This window comes from Poecilia latipinna, unplaced genomic scaffold (assembly GCF_001443285.1).
Source record: "Poecilia latipinna isolate Pla-1442-1.1 unplaced genomic scaffold, P_latipinna-1.0 Scaffold779, whole genome shotgun sequence".
Classification (NCBI taxonomy): Eukaryota; Metazoa; Chordata; class Actinopteri; order Cyprinodontiformes; family Poeciliidae; genus Poecilia; species Poecilia latipinna.
In genome coordinates, this window is record NW_015113395.1 from 150,210 (window position 1) to 177,956 (window position 27,747).

Here is a 27,747-nt window from a genome sequence, read left to right on the forward strand (position 1 = left end):
AAGGAAGCGTTGGCAGACTGCCTTTCTGGTGGTTAGATAGGAAACTTTTACCAACATTTTAGGTAGCTTCAGGTGACACTTTGATGAAGGTATTGAGGTCTGTGTTTGTTTAGCAGCGGAGGCTGATCGTGGAAACGGCAGGAATGAATAGGAGCTTTATATCAGGATCGGAGCGGGGCGCTGCCCTTGAGCTCTCTGTGTGTTGGAGGGTTTGAAGTGATAGCAGCCTCTGTGGTTTGCTTGATAAGCAGCTCCCTGCTGCCCAGGCCTTCAGCTGCAGCTGCTTCTTCACAATGAACAGAATTTACAGCACTTTGTTTCTGCTCTCCTCGTTTGTCAGGAGTGTTTTTCTGCAACTGATTTAGAAGACAAAATGTCTCTCATCCCTTTCAGAGCTGCTTGAGAGCTCCTCATTTCTTTTAATTTGGATACTTCTGGCTTAGAGCTGACAAAGAAAATGGAAAAAAACTTGGAAAATTAAGTGGAACGAAAAACTGTGCCAGAAAAAGAAAATTCAAAATTTCTGCTACTTTGTGCAGAACAAAATGTTTAACTTAATTTTAAGAACAAAACAGGGGGTTATTTCTTTTAGCTTCGGTAATTCTGACTTACAACTGACACAAACCCAACATTTGGAAAATTAAGTGAAAACTTTGCCAGAAAAAGATGGCTTACATTTCTGCTTCTTTGTGCTGGAAGCATGTTTGATACACTTTTAATTACAAAACTTGTGATTATTACTTTTAATTTAATTAATTTTGGCCTACAGCAGACAATAAAATTATCTTTAACTCAATGTTTTTGACAATTTTTGAGGAAAATGTGCAATAAACTCACAGGAAAAATGCGGGGATATGTTGATTTCTGTGGGAATTTCGCAGATTTGTGAAAAACTGTTGGGACTTACTGATGTAATCTGGAGTCTAGAGGGCCACATAAAAAGTTGTGGCGGGCCAGATTTGGCCCCCGGGCCTCGAGTTTGGCACATCAGCTTTTATAATGAAGAGTACATTTATAATGATAATAAAAAGAAGATGCATCTCTAGCACTTTATAATTGGTCTGCTTTGATTCCATTCAACTCTGTAAATTAGAGCTTGTTTCCATGGTAACAAACGGAGCAACTTGGCACAGGCAGTGTTGTTGCTGAACAGATCCTGAACACGAAAAAGAAGAAGAAGTGCCAGTGTGTTTTCATAGCTGGACTCTGATGACGAACATGAAGTGAACATGATGTTCCTCCTTCCCTCTCCTGGTGGTTCTGTGAGGTTCTGGATGTCCCTTGGATACGATTTGTCTGACCGCTGATTGGAAACACGTTGCTCTGTGATTAAACTGGGAACAAAACCAGCTTTTATATTTCAAACTGGATTCAGTTCTCTCTCTATTTCAGAGATTTGAGACATCCATGAGCTTTTTTTTTACTGTACACACCTTTGCACTGATGTTAAAAGAGAAATCCTCTAGAGGAATTACAATATTTGCTTTACATTTTATTGTTAAAAATGCTTCTTTGTTTTGTTTTTAAACATCGAATCTGACTAAAGTTGCAGCTAAGCGCTCCAGATGTGAGAACGTTCCGGGTTCACGGTTTTATTTCCATTCGAAGCACAACTGCATCACACTATTTTAATAATTTAAAACAAAGTTCATAGTGGATTAAAAAGAAGAAAATTAACCAAATGATGAAACTGAACCAGTTTCATGCTTTTGGGAGAACGAGGAGGGGAAAAAACTATTGTTGCAGCCTACAGAGGTCACATTCATGCAGCTTCTGCACAGGCTGCAGCTTGTATTGTTGACCCTGTTATCCAGCTAGCTCGGTTTGGTAACCTGCTATTGTTGTTTGTGCACCGCCGCACACATGATTCACAAAGCGTGACTCAGAGCACAACGAGCAAACAAAAAAAGAGCGCGGCCGGGTCACACAGATGGCCGTGATTAAAGGCTTCACGTCTCAACGTTCTGCACCAGAACCGGCGCTCTCTAATCTGCGTTAAACTGCTCCTCGAAAGCCGACTTGTCTTGTCAAGATGTCAGTGTGGACCTCAGCTTTTTCTGGCTCAGGACCATTTAACCCATTTAACTAACACTCACGGAGTGAGTAATTTTTATATTACAACATCTTAATATATGCAAATGAAAATATTAGACTCTTAACTCACTTAATGTTGTTTTCTTTGTTCATCCTAATGAGAAGGGTGGTGCTGTTTGATAAATGTGACTGGTAACGACAAAATCATGAACGGGTCACTCAGGATGTTTTATTTACAGATTTAAAAAGTGTTCATTCTAAGCTGTCCAATTATGTCAAACACATGGAAATCAAAGAAGAAGTTGTTCTTTACTACTAAATGTTGTGTGCATTAATAACATTTACGGGTTATTTGTCATTGAGAAGCATAATTAAAGCTTTGGCAGAAACAAAAAATCCTCTAATACACCATGATATAAAAAAACCACCAGAAAAAGACTGAGTTAGACTAAAACGTCTTTTGTTTATTTTAGAGCTCGACGCAGGAGATCGGCGAGGAGGCGGAGGAGGATGCCATCTTCACCATCACCCTGAGGAAGATGCAGCTCCACCAGTCGGCCAGCAAGGGGCAGCGTTGGCTGGGTGTGGACACGGACTCCGCCCTGAGCCTCTACGAGACGTGCAAGGTGCGGACTATCAAGGCCGGCACGCTGGAGAGGCTGGTGGAGTACATGGTATCGGCCTTCAGGGGCAAAGACTCCACCTACGTCACCATCTTCCTCTGCACCTACCGATCCTTCGCCACCACCAAGCAGGTGCTGGATCTCCTGCTCAACAGGTAATGAAAACCTGCTGTTAAGCTGCCCGCTTATTACAGAGCTGAAACTGCTGAGTCATGAGAGAACAGAGGTAGGGTTGCCATGGTGATACCCACTTTTTCTGGGGAGTGGAGGGAACCAGAGGCAGACAAAAACTTATCTAAATCAGATCAGATTTACCTTATCTTGGTAAATTAACAACATTACAAATTAGAAAACAAAACAAACCAATAATTTACCAATAAAAGTAAGGACTGAAACCAATCTCCAAGTTTAAACTTCCCTGCTCTAATTCAGACTAAATCTACTGTAAACAAGTACACATACTCACATTACATGCATTCATGGTTTCACATTATATACATGCACAGCTTTTATAATTTTACATTTTAAGGCTCTTTTAAAACTCACATAATTTGAAATCATCCTTTAGTTCATTCCATAGTTATACACCAATAACATCTAGATTTTACTTTACTTTTTCTTTATCATGTTCAAGTATTAACAAACCTTGTAAATTGTATATACTCTCTCCTAATTTAAATAATTTGTGAAAACCAGAAGGAAGACTTTTGTTCAGTGCTTTATACATCGTTTTCAGTATTTTTAGACAATGTCTTTACATTTTAAAGTATTAATTTCAATAAATCCTACTTTACTAATAAGACTAATAGCTTTCCATTATCAAATTGCTATATATCAAATTATCCCTCAAATGGTGACTGTGAAAACACTGTAGGAAACTGTTAAAACTTGGACACTTATGCAAAATTAATTTTTTTGCACATTTTTGTACTTTCATTTGGGTTTCTGCTGCTTCTTAAAAAAAAGCAGTGTTTAAAAAAACAACAAAAATCACCCAGCCATTTTTTGGCAATAAGTTAATGTTTTTGTTGTCTGGAAAATGAGCCATATCATTTAATGTTCCTGATATACAGATGTCATTTTTCTTGGTCTCTGGTATAAAATTGATCTCTTGTGCTTTCAGGTATGCCAAACTCCAAAATGTTCCTGCAGCTTCTGCACACAGAGTCTCCCAGGACGACTGCACGGAGCTGAGAAAGTGAGTGTCAACTGTTTCTGCTCAAATTCAACTAAAAACCCAGTTAATTAACTGATAATCAGTGAGACGAAACCTCTACTCCATCACGAAGGGCCACTGTCACCAAACAGGCCGTCTCTGTTATCTTTGTTCTGGACACATTCTCTAGTTTTTTTACTTTAGATGTTTAGATCTGAGCCTGCAGTTGATGAACAGCTGATTGTAACACGTCCAGAGAAAAACCCACATTCCACATTCTTCCCACTTCTCCTTTCCTAGTGTGGGCTTTTTGGAGTTTAAACCACGGCTGAACGGATGCATGCAGGAATCCAGTGGTTAGACCAAAGAACGTGTCTGTAGCAGCAGAAATTTGTTAATTTCATACAGACAAACGTTTAATGTAGAGTTGGGCGATAAGTAAAGTTTATTGATTAATCAAATTTTTAGTTTTTGAAGATTTAGGTCTTTGGAAATCTGGATTTTTTTCCACCAATGCATTTTTTGGGTTTCCACAGTCCAGAGCGATGTCAGCATGCGTAAGGCGACCATCTTGTTTAACAAACATGTTTTACAGCTTCTATTTATTCTGTAACAAAATATAAAGGTCGGGTTATGCTTTTTTCCTTTTATTTCAAAAATAAAGTCATAACATTACAAGAATACAGTAGTTTGACAATAAAGTTGAAAAAAATACAAGATTAAATCAAAATAATACAAGAATAAAGTCAGAATATCAGGAAAACTAATAAAAACTATTTTAAAAAATGTAAAATTATGATTTTTTTTTTCTCATTAAAACAACTTTCCCTCATCATTTTAACACTTTTTTTCCTGGTATAATTGCATTTTTTTTCTGCTAATAATAAGACTTTATTGTAATCAAACAGAAATTCTCTTGGCTTGACCCTAATATTTTTTTGAGAATATTTTTTGTAATTTCTTTTTTTAGAAAAGAAAGTGACCAAAATAAATTAATAAATTAAAAATAGATAAAAATCGGATCTATAAAAAAACACCTGAGAAAGCACAAAACTTTCCTAAGCAAATATCTAATGCAAATACTTTAGTACACTTTAAATAAAGACAAAACTAATTATAGGAGCTTGTTTTAACTAAGTAATTCCTTAGATTATTTCACCTGGAATAAAATATTTTCCCCATGTAATAAAGAATTAATCTGCCAGTGAAACTTTTTAATCAATATTAAGGAATTACTTACTCAAAACAAGCTCCTACTTTTTGTAGAAAAGTTACTTGTAAGTTAGTTTTGCCTTATTTTAAGTATGAAGACATTTGCAGTTTAACCTAGAATGAAATATTTGGAAATACTTTGTGTTTTTGCAGTGAATCTGTCACCAGATTGTTGTTTAATGACGTTACTTGTGCGTTTCAGTACCGTCTCGTCCATCCTTGGCGCGTGGTTGGACCAGTACTCCGAGGATTTCTGGAACCCTCCGAACTACGAATGTCTGCACCAACTCCTGGCCTACCTCCACCTCCACTTCCCCGGCTCGGACCTGGAGCGCCGCGCCCGCAACCTGCTGGCCCACTTCCACCGCCGACAGCAGTGTGAGCCCGATCCCGATGGTATGAAGGCAGGACAGGAGAAGAGAGGGATTTATTTATTTGAAATGATAAAAACAGATGCAGATTAGTTTTAGATGAGCAGGGTTTAGAACAAGCTCAGCTGGATGCAGCGTTTTTTAAAAAATGTTATTTTTCTGCTGGTTTTTTTGTTCAGGGGAACACATCGGCTGCCCGTTCGCCACGCAGGAGGAGAGCGGCTTTGAGGACGAGCTTCCTGCTTTCAGCTTCCTGTCGTTTGACCCCATCATGGTGGCGGAGCAGTTCACGCTCATGGACGCGGTGAGCGGGTTTTCCTTCCCTCGTCAGCAGATTTATTCACGTTGACGTCTGAAAATCAGGTGCAGGAGTTTTGTTGACTTTAATGGAAACTTTCTGATCCAAGAGGGAAAATAGTTCTTCATTTCAGTTACAAATGGAGGTGCGTTTACAGACAGTTCAAGGTTTTCTAGGTTTTTTTCCCACCTGAAAATCAAATGACAGTGTTATGGTGGAATATTTGATTACTACCCATTACATATTATTTGGAAATATATAGCTTAATTTATTTTAGTTTTGCACTGTATGTTTTCTTGGTTTATTTAAACATTTTACTGTGTAATTAAGAGTTCCGGGACAGAGTGTGAAGCTGAACAGCAGTAAAAGTTTCCTCTGCTGGTTTTTGTAATCGTAGTGTCTTTGCAAAGCTTCACATACCTGCAGCCTTTACAACCCAAAGAGCCATTTTCCCCCTCGGTCCAGATAAATTAAACTCATTTAGAGGTCCTAATATAACCTGACCTTTAAAAAACAAACAAAAAACTTGTTTTTGATTTGTTTGCTTGTCGTTTTTTTATATTTTAGCATCTTTACGATATAAAATAAAGAAAAACATAAAACCTTTGCAGCAAAAGCTGAATGTTTTTTTTCTTCAATTGGATGTTATTTATACAAAATGATGGGAAAAAGCACATGTTGTTCAACCCAATAAGAAAAGTGGATCTAAAAACATTACTGCTACATTAAGTATTTCATCAAAAACTGAGAAACAGCTTAAACCTGCATTTGATTTTATATTTTAAAGCAACAGGTATTGATCAATTTCAGCCTATATTAAGAGTTATTAAAGATCAACTATGACTTCTTTTGTAAAATTATTGTATGTGCAAATAATCCTTTCTCATCACCCACTAGGTAAACATATTGATTTTTAAAATTCCTCTACACTGAGAACAAATTAATATAATACTGAATTGAAACTTTCTTAGGTTTCACTATAAGAAAAAAAGACTGTGAACGTTGAATAAAGCTAGTAATGACTCTGAAAATGTGGAAAAAATTAGTATTTCTGAATTATTCTGCATTTCGGCTATTCAGATTAAAATATAAAGTTTTATCTCATAACATGAGAAGCAAAAGTGATTAAACCCATTTTTTTCTCTGTATCCTCCTGTCTGCTCAGGACCTGTTCAAGAAGGTGGTGCCGTACCACTGCCTGGGCGGCATTTGGTCTCAGCGGGACAAGAAGGGCAAGGAGCACCTGGCTCCCACCATCCGAGCCACTGTGGCCCAGTTCAACTCGGTGACCAACTGTGTGATCACCACCTGCCTGAGCAACCCAGCGCTGAAGCCCAACCAGAGAGCCCGGCTCATCGAGAGGTGGATCGATGTGGCGCGGGTGAGCCACACCGCCTAGAACCGGAAAACATTTCAGATATGCAAAATAAACTAACAAAAACAACAGTAATTAAAATGGGTTATGGAGACCCGTTGACCAAAACTGCATTTCAGAAAATAATAATTGTCTAAATGGAAATTATCATTTTAATTTACCATGACATTAATTGATTTATTGCTTATTGTGACAGGATTAACTTTAAGCAGTTAAGTTGCTTCAGTGTTGCTGTTTCCATTTGTCTCACTGGATCATTGTTCCCATCAGGAATGTCGGATCCTGAAGAACTTCTCCTCTTTGCGAGCGATCCTCTCTGCCCTGCAGTGCAACTCCATCCACCGCCTGAAGAGGACCTGGGACGAAGTGGCTCGGTAGGTTTGGACTCTGGACTTGGACGGATCTTTCCTGAGGGGATTCCTGACTCTGGTTTCTGCTTCTGTTCACAGGGAAAGTGTCAGAACCTTCAGAGAGCTTTCCGAAATCTTCTCAGACGACAATAACTATTCCTTGAGTCGAGAGCTGCTGGTGAAGGTGAGTCTCGTCTTTTAAGCACTACAGAGTAAAAATACTTGAGAGAAATTAAACAAATAATAATTACATAGAAATGAATCCAAATTAATTGAAAAGTGTCACTGGCAACTCAGAATTTGGTGGGGGTTTTTCTATGTTGTTGGTGTTACATCAATATTTTAGAGGTTACCTATAATGCAAAGTTGACCTTTTGTACTTTTTTATAATTCCATTACAAGCACTTTGGAAGAAAACACCCAGTCATTTCTTAGCTTCTTTTGGTGAAAATGAGCCGTTTCAAAAACCTCTGGAATGCCCGTTACCTAGCAACCCCAGCAGAGCTCTGCCCGTCAGATAGCAACCCAAGCTGAGCTCTTGCACGTTTGGTCAGCTGCTGTATGCATTGTACAGTGGCTGCTGGAAAAGACAAGTGTTTTCTTGTTTACTTACCATCCAGAAACCACTTGCTGGATTTCTGTTGGTTGTGCAGGAGGCTCCACTAATGCTTCTCAAAGAGGTCACCTTTAAATGTTGTTGGTTGAAATTATGAAATTATAAAGTCTAATTTCAGCATTAAAATTACAGCTAACCCGTGAGTTCCATGTTTTTGTCCTAGACATATAAAACAGTCAGTGCGCATTACATAACTTGGACCAACGACAGCTGAGCGGATAGCAGCAGGATGTGACCTCGTCACTTCGCTGTGGCTGTAAGAGAACATCCTGCAGAACAGTTGGTGTTCCTGTAGATCTGAGCCAAGTTCTGGGTCGGATCTGGGCTTCCCTGATGCCATTTAGCAGTTTAATAACAGCTGAATTTTACTTTATTCCAAATAAAACTCAACTATTTCTATCAAGTTTTTTTGTCAGTAAATATAGTTTCTAGTTTATTGGTCTAAATAAAACTGGCAAGACTATTTTTCTTTATTTAATTTAGACTTCTAGAAAAGCCTGTGCAATAAATCAGTAACATTATATATTCTGATAGAGATTTGATAAGTATCAGTACATCTGACGGAATATTCAATAATTTCAATTAACTCCAATCCAGAGTCGCTCAGCTTTCTGAGCTGATGATACTAGATGATAAATTGTCCCAGAGGTTCATGCGATAAACAATAAACATTTAACTCAAGAACTGGAAGATATTTAAAATTTCCAAAATAAATTAACAAAACAATAGAAACAACAAAATAAAATTAATCATGAAGTCAAAATTGTCCTTCAGAAAAAAGGGCTAATTGAGACTGAAGACTTTTGTCATCCTGTTTTTGGGAGAAAAAGAGAAAAATAATAAATTGCACAAATGGAAATGATTAACCTCCTTTTAATTTATTGTGCGATTAATTGATTTATTGCATATTTCAACAGCCCTAAGAAAGGCAGAGAAAAGCTACACTGGTGGAATGAACCAACTAACTCACTCTCTCTTTGGTTACCTAGCAACCCACTCATTTTTTGGTTACCTAGCAACAGCCTGTTGAGTAACTGCAGCAGCAGCAGTTTAAAGTTCCGCCACTGTAATAACCGATTAAAAATTAAAAAACCACAGTGTGGAGTGAAAACTTTGGATAAAGCGGAAAAAGTCAGATATTTAAAACAAAAAACTGGTCAATAATTATTGATATATACTGATGTGAAACGTTTATATTGACCAGCAGTTTATAAAATCCAGGTTTCCATTGTCTTAAGTAAGGTTTGTGTCCATTTTATTTGGTCCAAGCTGCCCAGCTGGACACAGTGAAAATCAGAATCGGGTTTTTGCTGCAGATGTTTTTCAGCTTGAACATCTGGAACAGCTTTCCTCTTAGCAACAATCTGCAGTTCCAGGAAAGCTGACATGAACTCAGGATCGCATTTTTGTGTAACCTGAGAGCTTAAAGCAGGGCCTCCTGTGAGGGAATCCCTGCTGACGTCAGAGGGAGGAAACCCTGTAGATAACGCCGCTGATGGCCGGACTTCAGGGCGTCGCCTCCCTTTCTCTGTATCTTCTCAGTCCAGGCTGCTTTTGCATATAAACAGAGCCTCAGCGACTCACTCAGGAATTTTTCTTCCCGTTTTTCCTTTCCAAGGGTCAACAGACTTTCTTTTTTTTTTCAGTCTCATAAACTAACCCTGAACTAGTTTATTTCCTTTAACTCCATGACCTGATTAGTAGGCTTCATGCAACACTTTAAATCCTTGAAAATACTTGAATTTCAACACTGCAAAAGCACAAACTCTTACCAAGTATTTTTGGTGTAGTTTCTATTTTAAATATTATAGTACACGTAAAATAAGACAAACTAACTTATAAGTAACTATTCAGGAGTTTTAAGTCAATAATTTCTTAATTTTGATGGAAAAGTTCTAGATCCACTGGCAGATTATTTCGCTTATAACATGAGAAAATTGTCTTATTAAACAAAATTGTCCTTCAAAAAGGTGGTAATTGAGACCAGTGCACCAGACTGAACTGAAATAAATGTGAACTGAGCAAATGTGTGTTTGAGTGGACATTTGTGCATGTTTTGCTTTTAAAATCTAGAAAACTCCCAACAAATGAAAAGTTGCTAAAACATGAACATGTTGTTGTTTCTGCAGGAGGGAACTTCAAAGTTTGCAACTTTAGAAATCAACCCCAAACGAGCTCAAAGGAGACACCAGCAGCAGAGAGACTTGGTGAGACCCGATTCAGTGAAGAAAAGCTGTTAATGAACCTCAGAAATTACAGAGAAACACTACATGTGCCATCTAGTGGTGGGTGATGGTACTGCGCCCCATCTGACGACTCCTTGTTTCACTCTAGATCTTATGGCAGCGTATTAGGGACATACAAAGTACAAAACAATAAAATTATGAGAGTGAAATCATATTACGAGAATAAACTTGTATGAGAATAAAGTAATAATAAGAATAAAGGCTTAATATTATGAGAATAAAGTCAAAATAATACAAGAAAATTGCAATAAAATGAGGATAAAGTCATATTTCAAGAATAAATGAATAAATCAAAGTTGAAGAATAAGTACATAAAATTATTGGAATGAATTCATAATAATTAAAGAATGACGTCAAAATTATGAAAACAAATTCTTAAAATTACAAGAATAAATTCATAATATTACAAGAATAAAGTCGTAAATGTATCCTCATAATACTATAACTTTATTCTCATATTGTTCTGAATTTTTTTTTTCAACTTTATTCTTGTAATATTATGAATTATTTTTATTTTCTTATCTGTACCCTAAACTTGCAAAAGAGTTTTTTTGTTTCTAATGATTCAGTTATGTTTCAGTAGATAATCTTTAAATCATTTATGTGTTGCTTGTTTGAGTCTGTCAGTAATTATCCCTCTGTGAACAGGGAGTCATGCAGGGGACCATTCCTTATTTGGGAACATTCCTAACGGACCTGGTGATGATGGACACTGCCATGAAGGATTACACAGAGGTCAGCCATTTTGTTTTTTCTGTTTGTACATTCTCCCATGCATTCTTTAGGTGCTGACTTCTGAGTTTTGAATTTACAGCATGTTTTTGTGGATGAAAAAGAATAAGCCATTGTTGCAGGGTGAAAAAATGGCACCAAAATAATTTTAAACTCCTGTTTCATTTTCTGACGTTGCTGATGTTTTTATTCTCCTGTTTTGTTTTGTTTTTTCAGGGTGGTCTGATTAACTTCGAGAAGAGGAGAAAGGTAAATTTGTTTTTACTGTTTCAAAGCTTCTGATAGATTAAAAATAATTTTTAAATCGCTGGATTCTGTTGTATTTTGCAGGAGTTTGAGGTGATCGCTCAGATCAAACTTCTCCAGTTGGCCTCCAACAACTACAGCTTCACTCAGGAAAGCCACTTCAGAGAGTGGTTCGCAGCCGTGGAGAAACTCAGCGAGGCAGAAAGGTTGTTAACTTATCAAATATTATTCTTTTTTAAATAAAACATCTGTGCATGATGATCCTAAGTTTCTCCAGATCAAATAGTTTTCTGTAGATTTAATGATGTTTTCATTCACAGTTTGAAACCCTAATAAACATAAAAATTAACACAAATTTAACACTTTTTAACTTTCAAATAAACCTTAAATGTTAAGTAGTTTGTAAAATATGAGGGCTATTTCCCATATGGAAACATCTGTTTATCTGTATTTTATTTAGAGTTATTATACTAAACTTTTCAGACCACCTTGTAAGCACAATAAGCATTTGTAAACAGTTTTTTAGCATATAGTTGCTTTTTCATCCTTAATTAATGCATAATAAACAGTTTTACAAAGTGTTTATAGACGAATAGATAACACATCCATCTGCAAAGGGAGCCTCATTGTAAAGTTGTACCATTTTATTTTAAAACTATTTGTTTTAAAATAAAACAAATAGTTGTTCTAAAAAGACCTGAGTGATTAAATGACAAACCTTCATGAGATTACTAAAATAATTGTTAGCTGCAGTTCTAGTCTCATTATGTCTCTAAGCTTGTTTTAGCTTTTATATCTTTCCAGGGTTTAACTAAATCCTAATCCCAAAATGTGTAAACAAGCTGACTTTTGGTGTTAATTTTCTTTTCTGCAGCTATAATCTGTCCTGTGAGATCGAGCCTCTGTCAGAGTCGGCCAGCAACACGCTCAGAGCCAAGAAGAACGGCGGGATCATGAAACGATGGAGCGAGTCAGTCACACTCAGCTCTTCTTCAGATTTTTCTCCATCAGTTGTTTGTGTCTTCCTGGAGACTTATTCTTCCACTTCCTGTTCCTGTTCTGTGTCCAGCCGGCAGCTGACAGAGGCCGGCTGCAGCGGCGGCGCCAGCTCCCATTCAAAGTCGTTCGATCACTCCCACTACAGGCCGTACCAGGGGGGCGGCGGGGACAGCGGCGACGCCCTCAGCGTCACGTCCGTCAGCTCCAGCGGCTCCGACCTGGAGGACGTGAACACCAGCTTCCTGTCGGATTCACCAGAGGGACACGAGAGGAAGGTGAGGGAAATATTTGAAGTGTTATGTGCACAGGCAGAGTTTCAGAAAGAGACAGAGGCCCAGGTTTATGGTGGTTTTTTAAGTCGTATACAGCATTTTTAGAACTGATGGTAACATAGTTGCTTAATTAAGTTATAAAATGGCACTACATGGCTGGAAAACGTGTGAAACCTGCCCTTTAAAACGTCTTTCATCCTGTTCTTGTTTTCAGACGTCGACTCCATCGGTGAAACTCACCGTGTCTGCTTTGGGGAGAGAACCTCCATCTGCAGACACGACCTCAACGGTAATGCTTTAATGTTTTGTTCTTCAATTCATCTACACTCATCAAAAAAGTTGTTATTCCATTGGCACTTATAATATGGGACAAATGTCTTATTAGTGAAACAATCTTCCAATGGAATAAGAACTTTTAAACTCAATATGAAGGAGTTATTGACTTAAAACAAGCTCTTGTACCTTAATGAAAATGTACTTGTAAGTTAATTTAGTCTAATTTCAAGGGTAATAAGATATTTTCACTAGAAACTATTATATACATTATATTTCTAATGTCTGACAGACTGTGAATTTTATTTAGTTTGTGTAGAAATTAAACTTTTTTGCGTGTTTGGTTATAAAATAAATGAAATGTAATTTTATATTAATATATTTTTACATGAAAATTTTATCTGATTAATTGTTTCAGCCCTAATATTGTTGCATCAGAGAAACATTTTTTCGCTAAAGTCAGTAACACTTGTGCAGTGTCCCCCTCAGTTCTGGGAATGCACGTCTCTGTCCTCCCTGGACACGTCGGGGATGGGATCCAGCTCTGGCTCCGCCTCAGGCTCCAGCAGCACCTCCTCGTCCTCCGTCTCCTCCTCCACGCCGCTGTCCGCCTCGCGCTCGCACAAACGCTCGGTGTCGGCCGTGTCCAACTACTCGACGCTGTCGCTGCCGCTCTACAACCAGCAGGTGGACGACTGCTGCATCATCCGAGTCTCGCTGGACGTGGAGAACGGCAACATGTACAAGAGCATCCTGGTGAGACCAAAGAGAGGGAGAGAGCGCGGGAATCTGTTGTTCATCTCAGTGGTTTTCAAATAGGGGGAGCGAGGGTCGCTGGGGGACCAACAGGTGTCGTAGGAGGACCTCAGAAGGTTGAAGGGAAGATGAGGGGAAAAAATTGAAAAATCCAATATATTTTTAAATCATAAATTTGAAATTTTTCATAAATGTAACCTGTTTTTTATGGAAGAAGATTAGGGCCGCTGAAAATAAAGCATAATTCTGACTGTTTCCCAGAATTTTGACTTTTTTCTCAGATTTTTTACTTTTTCTCAAAATGTTAACATTTTCTCAGAATTCTAACTTTTTTCTCAAAATTATCAGAATATTGACATTCTGTTCCAGAATTTACTTTTTTTTTCAGAATTCTAAGTAATCCTAATCCTCTTCTGCAGTTTTTCCATTATTATTATAAAAAAATAAGTTCAAATAACTTATTGAAAACGGAGATAGTGGATATAAAAATCCTCTATTGTTCCACAGAGGGGGAAAAGTTTGGGTTTATCTGGTGTAGAAGTCGGGTTTTCGGAGTAATAAACGCTTGATGTGTTTTCAGGTGACGAGTCAAGACAAAACTCCGGCGGTGATCAGGAAGGCGATGATCAAACACAACCTGGAGCGGGAGAAAACCGAGGACTACGAGCTGATGCAGAAGATCTCAGAGGACAAAGGTGAGCAGGTTTCAGAAATGCTGACAAATAAGATTTAAAACGCATATGACAGTTTCAATGTGTGGCTAAAAATAGTGTTATTTACAATAAGCATTTGTATTAAAAATAAAGTCACGTCTGTAAGAAAAAAATTACATATAAAAACAGTTGATTTAAAAACCAGAACAATCCTGTGAAAGTAACCAGAAGCTAATATCAGAGCTAATTTTTAGCTTAGCCCTTTTGCTAACTTTGAAAACATTTAGTGCACTTATCTTCCCCTTAAAAAGTCTTAAATTCATATATTTAAATTAAGGCCTTAAAATAACTTACATTTTTAAAAAGTAAGTTGGCCTTTAGTATGTTAATCACAGATCTTAAATTTTGCCTATTCAATCTTGTACATTCTTTTTTATTTTGTTGCGGGACTTTTCTGTCAGGCAAACACCTCAGTCACAATCAGACTTCTTCATTGCCATCTGTGACTACTGCTAGCTAGCTGCTAACACACCTTGCCAGTTGGCCAGCTTTTTTTTTGCGTGTATCATTAATAAGTTCTGGATTTGAGTTTCCAAACACTAGACTTTTTTTAGTTTTGTTGGGATTTACAGATTACTCCAGAACCAGCCCAATAAAAATAATCCAACAAACGAGGCTTTGAAATCTGACATTGCTCTGTTTCCCTTCGTTCTGCAGAGCTCCGAATCCCGGACAACGCCAATGTCTTCTACGCCATGAACTCCACTGCCAACTACGACTTTGTGCTGAAGAAGCGCGGCTCGGCACGGCCAGTGCGGGCCAAGAACGTGGCCAGTTCGACGCTGCCTCGCATGAAACAGAAGGGACTGAAGATCGCCAAAGGGATTTTCTGAGACTCTTCAGGAGAGACGAACCGACCCGACCTGAAGCGTCCAGGTTTTGGTTTGGATAGAGGCAGAGACGGGACCTTTCTGTGGCACTTTAGCACTTAACCGGATGTGTTGCTTCTTCAGGACCCTCCTTAAAAAATCTGAGTTTGTTTTCATGAAAGCTGCAAACTCAGGAAAGTAGAAGGGGGAAAAAAAAACCTTCGCTTTGGACAATACTTGGACTCTTCATCACCCTCCGCCTGGTTCAGATGAAACATTCGAACCTCCTGATGCGTCACATTTTGTTTACAAGCGTTTACATCTCAGCGTTGACGAGGGGAATCTTTGCACCTCCACTTTTTAATCCTGGGATCAGACTTTTTTGCCATCTTCCCAGAACCGTCGGATCACTTATAGAGAGATTCGGTCGGGATTTTACAGCAGAACGTGGAGGAAGAGACGCTCGTCTGAACGCTGCAGTGTTCACAAAAAAGAGAAAATGGTGTCAAAATCCAGTGAACACAGCCATGAATCCCACGCCTCTGTTTCCGTCTTTTATTACCGGATCATAACCACTACATGGTGGAGGCCGCTGCCGCTGCAGAGCGATCACACTTCACACAGACTGAACAGTGTAAATATGAACAACCCAGTCTGTGCAGTATATTGTTCTGAAAAAGGACCCTGTGATTTTTGTTAATAGACTCATGATATCAACACTTTTTAATGTTTTTATTTTGCTTTCTGTTTGTTTTTTTTGCACCTCGGATACGGTGCTGTTTCTTCACAATTTCCAATTTCCCTTTCTTCCTCATCCAGACCACCATGAGGCGCCATGTTGGAAAAAAATAACCAGAAGCACCAGCTTTAAAAAAGTGAATTTGGACTGAAATAAAAATAAACAAGTTTGAAATTATGGAAAGCCAGAAATGTCAAAAATAAGTAAATAAATAGAGAACATATTTTAACGCTTAATCACTTAAAATATAAAGAAGTCTATTTTATTATTTTATTGAGTCAATCCACTGTAGACCCATAATCAGCTTGTGTATGGCCTTTTTAGCTCCACCAACTGGCTGAATCAGAACTATAAAATAATTGTATTAAAAAGTTTAGTAATTTCAAAAATGTGGTCATTTAATTACTGAAGAGATCAGTTTTCTTAATTTTAACATTTATATTTCTACTTGTACTTAAATAGTCATATCTAAATATTTAACACCTTTTTCATTTATTGAATGAAGGCCATACAAAATGCCATTTTGTATGGCCTTCCATACAAAATGCTTCCGTTACAGTGAAATCTACAGAAAAGTTAAATGATTTTGGACAAACCTAAAAATAGTGGAAAAAAATATGAAAAAAATGTGTTAAGGAAAAGAAATGCAACCAAATTGACCTCAATATTTTCATTCAAGATTTCTGTTCTGCTTTCCAATATTCTAACAACTATAATGATTTAATAAGGTCAGCAAAAGAGAAAAGATATGTTATATTTCAAAAAAAAAAATTTAATGTGGATCTAAAATTTGCATAATTTATTCATCTTGATATTATTGATCTGAATAATCCAAATTGGTGCGAAAACCCTGGAGAAACATCAACATATCTTACATTAACGAAAGATGATCAGGTTTATTTTTTTTCCTGAGAGTCCTCAAACATTGCCCAGGTTTTGTTTTATTTCTTCCAACATGGCGGCTCAAACTTTCATATCCGTTCAGTGACAACTTTCCAAATGTGCTGCAGATTTATCCTGCAGGATTAAAGCTTTGGTTTCTCTGAATCCAGATGAATCGCTGTATTTCCATGTACGGAAACCTCAAAACGATGCAACATTTCAGCTGTTAGATGAATGTGAATTCAAGAGGAGCGACGGTGACGGAAAAATCCAAACTGACGCTCTTCTTTTTTGTGTTTTCCTCCTATGAAAACCGCGTTTTTTTTCAGTTTTTGTTCTATAACCCCTAAAACATCTCTTTCCACCACATCTGCACTGTTTTAATTTGGTGCCAAGCATTCTGGGAATTGTAGTAAAGCACTAAAAATCCCGAGAGAACACTAAGTCCAGTTTGTCCTGCCTTTTTTTGTCAGCTATTTTTGTGCACCGTCAACTTTAACAAATTCACTAACAAACACACTGCAGAAGCAATACGTTGATGAGCGGCAGGCGGGATGCGTTCGATGTCGTCGTGAAACACTGTGACCTTTGCCCCCTTCCGCCCGTCGATCGGCACTGTGAACCGTTTATTGTCGTGATGATCGTTCGCTCGTGTTGTCCGTGAAGGCAGCAGCACCCGACCCCACCGTGTGCCAAAAACAAAATGGAAACCGTGGAAGCGTCTGCCTTTCATTGTCACAGCGGGAGGGAGAAATGATTCAGCTTTTGTGTTTACTGTTTACGTTGGGGGAGAACACTAAGGAGGAAAAAACATGTCTGGACCCATTTAGTTTCACTTTGTTTGTCCGGGAAACTTGAAGAAAGCTGAAACTGATGCAGAAACTGAACTTTAGGGAATTTATCCAGCAGGAATTTTATATTTTTAAGTCATTATTTGTTTAATTTACTCTAAATGAACAAACAAGGTCAGATGAAGAAACCTAATAGCGTTAAGAAATGTGTATTGAATTGTGTGAATTGTGGCACTTTTGAAAATGCCTCCCTTTAGAATTAAATCAAAAAGTTATAGCTAAAAGTAAAAGGTTTTAAACATGGACTTAGTTAAAAAAATGTTCAAGTTTCAGGAAAAATTATCCAAAAATAGTTTGTCAATAAAAAGAACTGTAAATTATTCTTCATTTTGTTGATAACTTCATGAAAAAGCCTTGATTTTAACTGAAAGGGGGAAGAAAGGCAGATTTTCTTGTTTATTTTCAGCACTTATCTGAAAATAAACCAAAAACTTGTAGACTTCTTCCTAAATTCTCCTCAAACAATTTGAGTTTCTGTTTCTGCAGCAGTTCTTCCCAGAAAGCGTCCGAGTGTTTCCGACCGTGGATGGACCGTGTGTGTGTGTGTGTGTGTGTGTGTGTTGTCGTTGCCCTTGTTAAAAATGAATTTTGTGATTCTATGCGAGTTTGAAAACAAACAAAAAATAAAGATAATGACTCAGTTTTACATGAAGAAGGATAAAAACAATTGAAACAGGTGTGATGTGGTTGTTTTTGTTAATTTTTTTTCTTTTTTTTTCTTGGTGCCATTTTTCCACTTTTAACTGAAGAATTTCAAGATTTTCTTATTGCAATTTCTTTGTCTTACTTTTTCTTTCTCATGAACAAAAAGCCCTTGTGTTGACAAACTGTTTTTGGTTGTGTCTTATTTATTGATTTGTATATAAAGATTTTGTTTTGCATTGTACATTCTCTCCTCTCTTGGTTATAGATTAATATATTCATGTATATACAAATAAACATTAAGTTTGTAAAGTTAAAATAACATTTTGGCATCTGGTTTTTATTTTATTTTTTTACACATTTACGTAATCTTTTTAGGACTTAACTGAGTAAATGAGCTTGAAATGTTTACTAACAATTCATTTAAATCATCTTTGCTCAAAATATTTTCAATTAGGACAAAACTATTAGCTACAAGTTAAAATCTTCACATAAAAATGTTAGCTATGGCACTAAATGTTTATCATTTCATATCGATATTTCTGATTTTCTTTTAAATTAATGGTAGGACATATTTCCATTGAGTTAAACACTAAAGCAGACACAGAAATCTACTTTTAATTATATTAACATCTTGAGTAAATACAGCAAATGTTTTCAAATACAGAGTGAACTAATTAAAGTTTTATTGCTAAGAATATTCTAAATATTTTTCCGTTTTTTCAACCAAAGTGATTGTCTTTATTAATATGGAAAATATGCGATACCCTTTTGAAAATTTTAATCTACAATTATTTCTCCAAAAAACATTAAATACTATTTCATAAATATTTCATGCTTAATTCATTGTTGAGCTGGAAAAATATTCTCATAAATTTTTAGTTTAAAAAAAATCTCTTTTATTATTTTGCAGACAACCATGAGCATCCTCTTGAAAAGAATGTGATACAATAAAGTTTTTAATCAAACTTCTCTGGCTTTGCAGTAGCTACATGAGATTAGCGTCTACATTTCTTTTTTCTCTTCTTTTTTTGAGAAACATGGATAAGACGAGTTACAACATTTAATTATATTCTCTCGAGATTAACAAAATATTTTTATTCAATTTAAATGAAAAAAAAATTTGCTAAAATTATAGTAAAGTTGCTGGTGAGCCGATTCTAACAACTCGGATCCTGGAGCGGAACCGGAAGTCCATCATTTAACGGTTGTTTGTTGCGCTTGTTGTTTGCGCTTGCGCTGTAGCTCGGACCTTTGTTATTCCATGTCACTATGGCGCTTAGCAAAACGTTTGGGCAAAAACCGGTGAAATTTCAGCTCGAAGAGGATGGAGAGTTTTACATGATCGGTTCTGAGGTTAGTATCTTTAAATGTTTATAACCCGGCTGCTGTTACGGATCATGATTTTGAGCAGAAACGTTCCGGTGTGTCAGCCGCTAGCTGTTAGCTTAGCTGTGCTCGCGAGGCCAGCTGAGGGGAAAGGCAGCGCGTGAAGGTTCATTCATTGATGATCAGAGAACAACGCGAGGATAGAAGGTGCTGATCGATAATAGGTTATCAGAAAGTGAAGTCTGGAATGAAATTAATCTTTTATTTAATCGTAAACTTCAGTTGTCAAGCAAGCTAAACGTTAGCATGCGAGCTAACATGACTTCAACAAACAAAGCGCTAATTTTTAAGACAAACCGTAAAATTAGTTGGATTATTGCTTTATTATTTTAAATCTAATGTTAATACGACTTGCTGTGTTGTTTCGGTTTGTCTAGGTTGGTAATAGTGGGAGAGAACAGTTTTAAAATCACAAGGATAACACTTTTATAATGTTTCAATGGCCTGTCTTTCTTCTTCTGCACCACTGTAGAAGATTATTACTACATTATCACATGTAGAATATTACTTGCATGATTAGTAAGCGGAAAATAGCAAAAGAAAATGTAAACAACACATGTAAACAAAGAACCAAGAAAACGCCTAACAGGGTGAAGAAATGTTTAAAACTTAGTGTAACCATGAGATTAAAAAAATATATAATTCCATTCATTTTATGTTACTCTGTTATCGTGGACAATTTCCACTTGTTCATAGTCAGTTTGCCCTTGGATTGTGAGGCGTAAACAGAAACGTCTTTTAAACTGATAATCTGATTGAAGGATTATGGAGGTACGACTGTGTATTTGGGACTTTGTAGATAGGAAAAAGAAAGTAAAATTCTGCCAAAAAACTCAGAATTAATCTCAGAAATTGTCCAGAAAAAATTGGAAATTTCTAAGTTTCTAAAGTAGTACATTTTCCACTTTTGGAAATGTTGGATTTTGACTTTTGAAACTCAGAAAATTTCCGAGATAAATATATATATTTATATAAATCTTACAAATTTTCAACTTTTTGAGTTAATAAATTTCAGAGATTCTTTTTAGTAATTTTTTTAGATTTATTTGAAAATTTCTAAGTTTTTTTTCTTGCAAATGTGTTACTTTTGGAACTCAGAAATTTCCTTGTTTTTTCTATTAAATTTCTGAGATTAATCTAAAAATTTCTGAGATTTTTTTGCGGAAATTTATTCCTTTTTTTTCTAAACACAGTGGCTTTAACATGCCGTCTTATGAAGGAACTCTTAACAGAGCTTCACTGATTATTTTTTCTGCAACATCGCATTAAGAACCCGGTGTCTGAAACATCATAATTAGTTTTTTTTACCTGTTTTTTTTATTTTATTTTATTTTATTTGTTTTTTTCTGACTTTTTGACAGGTGGGGAACTACCTGCGCATGTTCAGAGGCTCCCTATATAAACGGTACCCGTCGTTATGGAGAAAACTGGCAACAGTGGAAGAACGGAAGAAAATTGTAGAGTCTTCACACGGTCAGTAGAGGGCAGCACTGACTCAAGCAACTCCAGTTCTGTAGAGCCAGCATCCTCCTGGTTTTTTATGCAAGAGTAAAATATCAGATTTTCATTTGTAATTGATTTCTTTTCTCTTTTCTTTTTTTTTACCACTGAGTATAGGGGCCTGGTTACAAGATTAAGGTCATAATGTTAGCATAAAATTATGCAGAAAAAAACAATCGTAAAGTTGTTTTTAATGAGAAAACAACTTAATTAATTAATTTTGTTTTCAGAGATTTTATAAGGCATTTTATTTATGGTTTTGTTTGTTTGGTTTTTATTTTCATTTTATTTATTGTTTTTGGTTGTTCTGTGTTTAATTTGGATATTTAAATTATCTTCCAGCTCCATTGTTAAGAGGATAAGCATAACAAAATTATAGTTTGTTGGTCATTTTGAGGGTGAACTTGCATTATTATTCTGTAATCAATACATTACTTGAAAATGGTCTCAAAACAACAAAATTATTGTTTATTGCAATAATTTCCAGAACAATTTATTGTCCAGGAAAATGTATCACCCTGAACCATGAAAATCCAAGGAGTGAATTAGATTCAAATTTTCAAAAACCAAAAATTTGATAAGATCAATTTATTGCCCAGCTTTTATGCTGTGAACAGAGTGAAATATCTATTGATCACACATGTTATATTTTTCTGTTTCTCTTATTTTCCAATCATATTATAATTAAACTCACTAGTTTTCCTAATAATGGTCTGACAAAGACATCCTTAAACTGTAATTTATGAAGTTTACTCAAACCTTGGTTTTATTAGGTCTCAGTGATTATTTTGTAAAATAATTTGGTGTTTTCTCATTGTTGTCTTCCCAGATCATGGCTACACTCAGCTGGCCACCAGCGTTACACTCCTGAAGGCCTCGGAGGTCGAGGAGATCCTCGAAGGGAACGATGAAAAATACAAAGCTGTGTCTATCAGCACGGAGCCGCCCACCTACCTCAGGTAAAACCCCCCATCTGGGAAAAAAAACCCAAACACACTCAGACTAATTATCTCTCTGTAAAGCAGCCAAGATGCTAATAGCTCACATGGTTATGGGGATATTGTCACTTACTTACAGATGCATTTATTTATTTATTTAAATGAACTAAATCTATTTTATTGTATGTTACTGGACTTAAAATGTTATGTTTAGTTGTTACATGATCAGCTGAGTTTTGTGAGAATGTGAGCAGCATTGTTAGATAAGCTGATTCATTTTTTTTTTAAATGAGGCAGATTTGTGAAGACACCATTATAATAATTAAAAGACTTGTCACAATTAGCAATAAATCAATCATATCTCTAACAATAGTAACATAGTAATAATGATAATAATAAAAAGGATAATTTAAGAAAAAATCTCTGTTTTGTATTTAGACTTGCCACTGAAAATATCATCATAAAAAAATTACTAAAAGTGTTGGTTGGCTAAATTTGTGCCATTCTTGAATTGCAGTCAAGGGCCACAAAAATTAGTTCAAGGGCCACAAATGGCCCCAGGGCTGTGCTTTGGACACCTCTGATGTAGAGACAGTGCACAGTAATGTAGATCTGTGTATCATCTGTGTAGTTATGCTAACTTGCTAACTCATCTTGTGTCCTGTTACAATCTGAGCTGGTGAGAGCCTATAGATACTGAATAAGAGAGGTCCTAGGATTGAACCTTGGGGAACCCCGTATGTGATTTCTGTCCGCTTTGATGAGAAGTTTACTATTGAAACACAGAAGTTGCTGTTCTTTCTGACTCTGGGATCCAATGGTTCGGTTCTGCTGTGTCTCCACCAGGGAACAGAAGGCAAAGAGGAACAGCCAGTGGGTTCCCACGCTGCCCAACAGTTCCCACCACCTGGACGCCGTTCCCTGCTCCACCACCATCAACCGCAGCCGGCTGGGCAGGGACAAGAAGAGGACCTTCCCCCTCTGGTGAGACGCCCCCTGCTGGCAGACGGTGTTTCTTTTGTTCATGTTTTTTTTTATGGTTGAGGCTTTGCTTGTTTGGGCGATTATTACCTTATTGGTTATGTCTGTCATGCAGCTGGGATGACTTTTACTTTTATTTTTGGACAGTCATGACCTGTAACCGTGGCAAGATGGTATAAGCATGTCACAATAAATCAATTAATTGCTTGTTAACTTAAAATGAGCTTGATAAAAGTCTAACCAATCCTTTTCTAAAGTATAATTTTGCTCACAGAGACTTCATAAGTCATTTTATCTCTTGTTTTTTTATTTTTTATTTTTTTATTTTGGATATTTAAAATGTCTTCCTGTTCTAGTGTTAAATGTTAATTTAAATTTAAAGTTTATTGATCTTTAGCAATGGGTTTTTGTATTATTTATGTCATTACCATTATATTACATTGAAAAGTCGCCATTTTGAGAAACGCTGCAAACATTTGACACCCAGTAGGAAGTAACTAGTTTGCACCACCTGCCATTTTTGCCTGTTTTTGGTTTTATTTAGGACATTTAAACTGTCTTCTAATTTGAGTTTTTAGTGTTTTTTTTTTACAAAATTAAAGTTAATAATATTTGTGACATTGAACTTATCAATGTTTTACCTGAAAATGGTCTCAAAATGACAATGCTATCGCTTATTTCTGGTTTTTGGAATAATTAATTATCCAGTAAATTTTATAGGCGTGGTTAATTTTTTGCTTCTTTAAATGTTCATCAGCTTCGACGACCACGACCCGGCGGTGATCCATGAAAACGCCACACAGCCTGAGGTTCTTGTTCCGATCCGTCTGGACATGGAGATCGAGGGTCAGAAACTGAGGGACGCTTTCACCTGGAACATGAACGGTAGCTTCTCGCTCATTTCCCTCTCTGATGAGATTTAAAACAAACACTTAGAGTGTTCCTGTGTTATTTTTTAAATGTCCAGAGAAGCTCATGACACCTGAGATGTTTGCGGAGATCCTGTGTGACGACCTGGATCTGAACCCCCTGGCCTTTGTCCCTGCCATCGCCTCAGCCATCCGGCAGCAGATTGAGTCCTACCCGACAGACAGCCTCCTGGAGGACCAGACTGACCAGAGGGTGATCATCAAGGTGCGACTTCACTCTTAAAGGGGAAATTCATATGTTTGTACTTCCATTTCTGAAAGCAACCCAACCGCTTAAAAATAACAAAACACACAGCTGGCTTTTGGCAATAAATTAAAGATATTTGGTGTCTAGAAAACGAGCAATTTCAAAAACTTCACAAATCAGCAGACACTGCCAGTTACCTAGCAACCTATCAGAGTTCCGTCTGTTACCTAGCAACCCACTGGAGTTCCATTTGTTACATAGCAACCTAGCAGAGTTCCGTCTGTTACCTAGCAACCCAGCTGAGTTCCATCTGTTACATAGCAACCCAGCAGAGTTCTGTCTGTTACCGAGCAACCCAGCAGAGTTAAATGTTGATATTGCAACAGCAACTTATTTGGATTTAAAGTGACAGAGCCCTTAAACAGCTCATTCTGAAAGGAGAGCCAAATAGGTAGAACTGTCCACACTGAAATCTCATTAACTAGGAATGATTTTGTGCAATGAATGTAATGAATGTTTTGTTTAGCTCATATTCCTGTCCTAACCTGTTCAAGGAAGCATAATAGGTGACCTTTATTGCAGGCGGCTAATTTTCCACGTTCTTCTTCTCGTCATCCAGCTGAACATCCACGTGGGGAACATTTCGCTGGTGGACCAGTTTGAGTGGGACATGTCGGAGAGGGAAAACTCTCCGGAGAAGTTCGCCCTGAAGCTCTGCTCGGAGCTCGGCCTGGGCGGAGAGTTCGTCACCACCATCGCCTACAGCATCCGAGGTCAGCTGAGCTGGCACCAGAGGACGTACGCCTTCAGGTACCACAAGATGGCGACTCAGCAGGGCTGCAGCTCTTTTAATAATCAATTAATCAGTTTATCACTTAAAAAAAATTCTGCAGATTTTTCATTTAACCACTTAAACTTTTTTACGTAATATTAGAAATGCATTAAAAGATGCAAATAATTTCATTCATTTTTTAATAAGAAAATAAAAATGTATTCTTTTAGTGCACTATAAAAACACAAAATCTTACCAAGTATTTTTGGTCTAGTTTCTAATAGTTTCTAATCTATACTAATTGTAACTTGCTGCACACTCCTGGTCAGGGTTTTCTGTTTTGGTTTGCGACCCTTGACCTCCTTCACCTCAGCTGCTTGTTGGATCAGCAGATCTGACCTTACTGGGTCTTGGATCGTATGATGAAATGTTTCCAAATCCAGACAATGATCTCTGCCACAGCTGGACGTGTGAGTGGAGAAACGACTCCAGACTGTTTACTTTAATGCTGATGGACGATGTTTGTTGTCATTACGACACGAGCAGAACGAGAGATTTATCCTGCAGATGCGAGCAAAAACAAAACAAAACAAAAAAAACACAAAATGTTTTCCAAAAGTTTTTTTCCCCAGTCATCCCTTCTGTCAGCGTTAGGACCAGCTATGAGAATTTTAGTTTAATTACATCATATTAGCAGAATAAAAACTCAATTTTACCAGAAAAAATGTAATAAAATTTAGAAGAGTTATTTTACTGAGGAAAAAACCTTCATTATCACGATTTGTTGTGACCAGCTCAATTCATGTGATTTTTTTTCTCTTCGAAATAGCTAATTAGTCTAATTTGATACCAATGTTAAAATATAAAGTATTTCAGTTTACTGTTATTACTTATGCACACAGAGGTCACATATTCATTCCTGAACCTAGAGTGTCTCTAATGTAGCTTTGCTATGACTCTTGTGCTGTGATGTATAATAGAAGTAAAAAATTGTATTTGTAAAACTTAGACTAAAGTGTAACTTCCCCAAAATGCTCAGCATTCCTCATAAAATTACTACTTTATTCTCTGAAATTACGCCCTGGGGGTGCTGACATCACTCTGAGCTATGAAAACCCAAGGACTGCATTGGCGGGAAAAAAAAATCCCAACTATTATTAAAACGATTTATCTCTCAGCCCCACTTTCATGTCACTTGTTTATGTCTCATATATAATTAAACAGAACCCATCGTAGATTTAACCAGGAAGCGGTTTGCTGTTTTTCAGTGAGAACCCGCTTCCTACCGTGGAGATCGCCATCAGAAACACGGGCGAGGCGGACCAGTGGTGCCCCCTGCTGGAGACCCTGACAGACGCAGAGATGGAGAAGAAGATCAGAGACCAGGACAGAAACACGAGGCGAGTCTGACGAGTTTTATGCAGTTTTCATTTAAGCCTTTTTTACACAATATTAAAAATGATGCAAATAAACACTTGAATTAATTTTTTAGATAAGAGAAAAATGCAAAAACGTAGCATTACTTTATTGAACACTACAATCAGTACAGTACTGAAAAAATACTTATAAAATCAACATGTGAAAAACTTTCTGCTCGACTTATCAATACAGTATAGGGCTGATTAGTTGATTAATAAATTGATACCAAATGTGCTTTAGACTTTTTAAAATGTTGCAACTCGAGTGTGTGTGTGTGTGTATATATATATATAATTTTTTTTAACAGTTTTGACTTGATTGCTCCTCTAAATGTTTTGCTTTCAGCAAATGACTTTTTGAGTCTGTACACTCCAGTAAGCGACAATTTGATTATTAAATTAGTTTACTTCAATAATTCACCATAATTAAATTAATTAATAAACCTGCTTCAGTTTCCTTAGAGTTTGTATGAATAACTCACTTGAAGTGAAATTGTTTAATTTTAAACAACTTTTTGCTCAATTTGACATTTTCTGTAATAGATTTATCAATTAATCAATCAGGTTTGTCTGTATGGCACATTTTATTAACACCGTAGTTCAAAAAAACATTTATTAAAAACATAAAAATAAAACATCTTAAAAAACAAAATGCAGTCAACAATTGAGAAACATATCTTGTCAAATGTCATCAAAATGATCAATTCACATCAATAAATTGGTCATTTTATTATTTTGGGTCAAAAGCAACTTTAAACAAGTGAGTTTTTAGTCTCGAGTTAAAGGAACTCAGTGTTTCAGCTGTTTTAATTTTTTAAATGCCACTATTAACACCTGCATCCTGTTTGTCCCCCAGACGAATGAGGCGTCTGGCGAATACGTGGTAGATGTGAATGCAGCAGCAGCAGCGCCCCCTGCAGAAACGCTGAGGCGGGACCAGTTGAAGGGCAGCAGAGGTTTTTACTCGGCTCTGGATGCGTCTTCTGCTCGGCTGGACTCTTGCCGTTTTATTTTTAATTTGATTCTGTTTGCTGAAGGTCCGTTAGAGGGAAAAAAAAAAACAAAAAAAAAAATGACCCAGAAACCTTCATGTTTTCCCCACGCCAAACCCTTCTTCCTGGAGAAGCTGCTCTTTTTGACCTTCTACCTTACCACCGAGAGACAAAAACACACCCGACTCAGATAATATATTGTTTTGTTGTATTTGTTGTCTTTTGTACATTTTAATAATTCTTACAAAATAATTAAAAAAATCAGTAAGAAATGTATTTGTTGTCCTTTTTTGGGATTTAATTTCTGCAGGGAGATTAACGGACACGAAAGAAATTTATTCAAATAGACAAAAAAAAAAAAGTAATAGTAAAGCGATGAAGACGTTTGCATTAGTCCAGCGCCCCCTGAGGCGAGGAGGGGAACATGAGTAAATTTACTCAAAAAA

At 36.8% G+C, this 27,747-nt stretch overlaps 2 protein-coding genes across 7 annotated transcripts in view; both read left to right on the forward strand.

The window, feature by feature from the left end:
• Positions 1 to 17,010, forward strand: part of LOC106955954 (ral guanine nucleotide dissociation stimulator) — a 59,696-nt gene extending 42,686 nt beyond the window's left edge. For 4 of the 6 annotated variants that reach the window (XM_015046413.1, XM_015046412.1, XM_015046411.1 and 1 more), the window contains exons 2-18: positions 2,508 to 2,812; positions 3,781 to 3,855; positions 5,228 to 5,421; positions 5,576 to 5,700; positions 6,860 to 7,075; positions 7,340 to 7,443; positions 7,519 to 7,603; positions 10,165 to 10,242; positions 10,930 to 11,016; positions 11,230 to 11,262; positions 11,344 to 11,465; positions 12,134 to 12,229; positions 12,329 to 12,533; positions 12,745 to 12,819; positions 13,281 to 13,559; positions 14,140 to 14,254; positions 14,930 to 17,010. In XM_015046413.1, the coding sequence (XP_014901899.1) occupies positions 2,508 to 2,812; positions 3,781 to 3,855; positions 5,228 to 5,421; positions 5,576 to 5,700; positions 6,860 to 7,075; positions 7,340 to 7,443; positions 7,519 to 7,603; positions 10,165 to 10,242; positions 10,930 to 11,016; positions 11,230 to 11,262; positions 11,344 to 11,465; positions 12,134 to 12,229; positions 12,329 to 12,533; positions 12,745 to 12,819; positions 13,281 to 13,559; positions 14,140 to 14,254; positions 14,930 to 15,105 (2,370 nt within the window). In that variant the 3' untranslated portion in view covers positions 15,106 to 17,010. The remainder of the gene's footprint in view (positions 1 to 2,507; positions 2,813 to 3,780; positions 3,856 to 5,227; positions 5,422 to 5,575; positions 5,701 to 6,859; positions 7,076 to 7,339; positions 7,444 to 7,518; positions 7,604 to 10,164; positions 10,243 to 10,929; positions 11,017 to 11,229; positions 11,263 to 11,343; positions 11,466 to 12,133; positions 12,230 to 12,328; positions 12,534 to 12,744; positions 12,820 to 13,280; positions 13,560 to 14,139; positions 14,255 to 14,929) is intronic. The other 2 variants (XM_015046409.1, XM_015046408.1) reach the window with 2 other exon arrangements.
• A 2,395-nt stretch (positions 17,011 to 19,405) lies between these two features.
• smarcb1a (SWI/SNF related BAF chromatin remodeling complex subunit B1a) lies at positions 19,406 to 27,366 on the forward strand. The gene is made up of 9 exons (XM_015046414.1): positions 19,406 to 19,551; positions 20,946 to 21,057; positions 21,914 to 22,043; positions 22,869 to 23,006; positions 23,761 to 23,888; positions 23,971 to 24,137; positions 24,739 to 24,929; positions 26,160 to 26,291; positions 27,166 to 27,366. Exons 1-9 carry the CDS (start codon positions 19,468 to 19,470, stop codon positions 27,194 to 27,196), a joined length of 1,113 nt encoding a protein of 370 aa, XP_014901900.1. The 5' UTR covers positions 19,406 to 19,467; the 3' UTR covers positions 27,197 to 27,366.
• Positions 27,367 to 27,747: the final 381 nt, after the last annotated feature.

Excerpts from the sequence above, each read along its gene's own strand:
- smarcb1a (XM_015046414.1), top strand. The coding sequence starts at position 19,468 with ATGGCGCTTAGCAAAACGTTTGGGCAAAAACCGGTGAAATTTCAGCTC. Across the intron at positions 23,007-23,760 it reads AAGAGGACCTTCCCCCTCTG|CTTCGACGACCACGACCCGG; the intron begins GTGAGACGCCCC and ends AATGTTCATCAG. Across the intron at positions 24,930-26,159 it reads CAGAGGACGTACGCCTTCAG|TGAGAACCCGCTTCCTACCG; the intron begins GTACCACAAGAT and ends GCTGTTTTTCAG.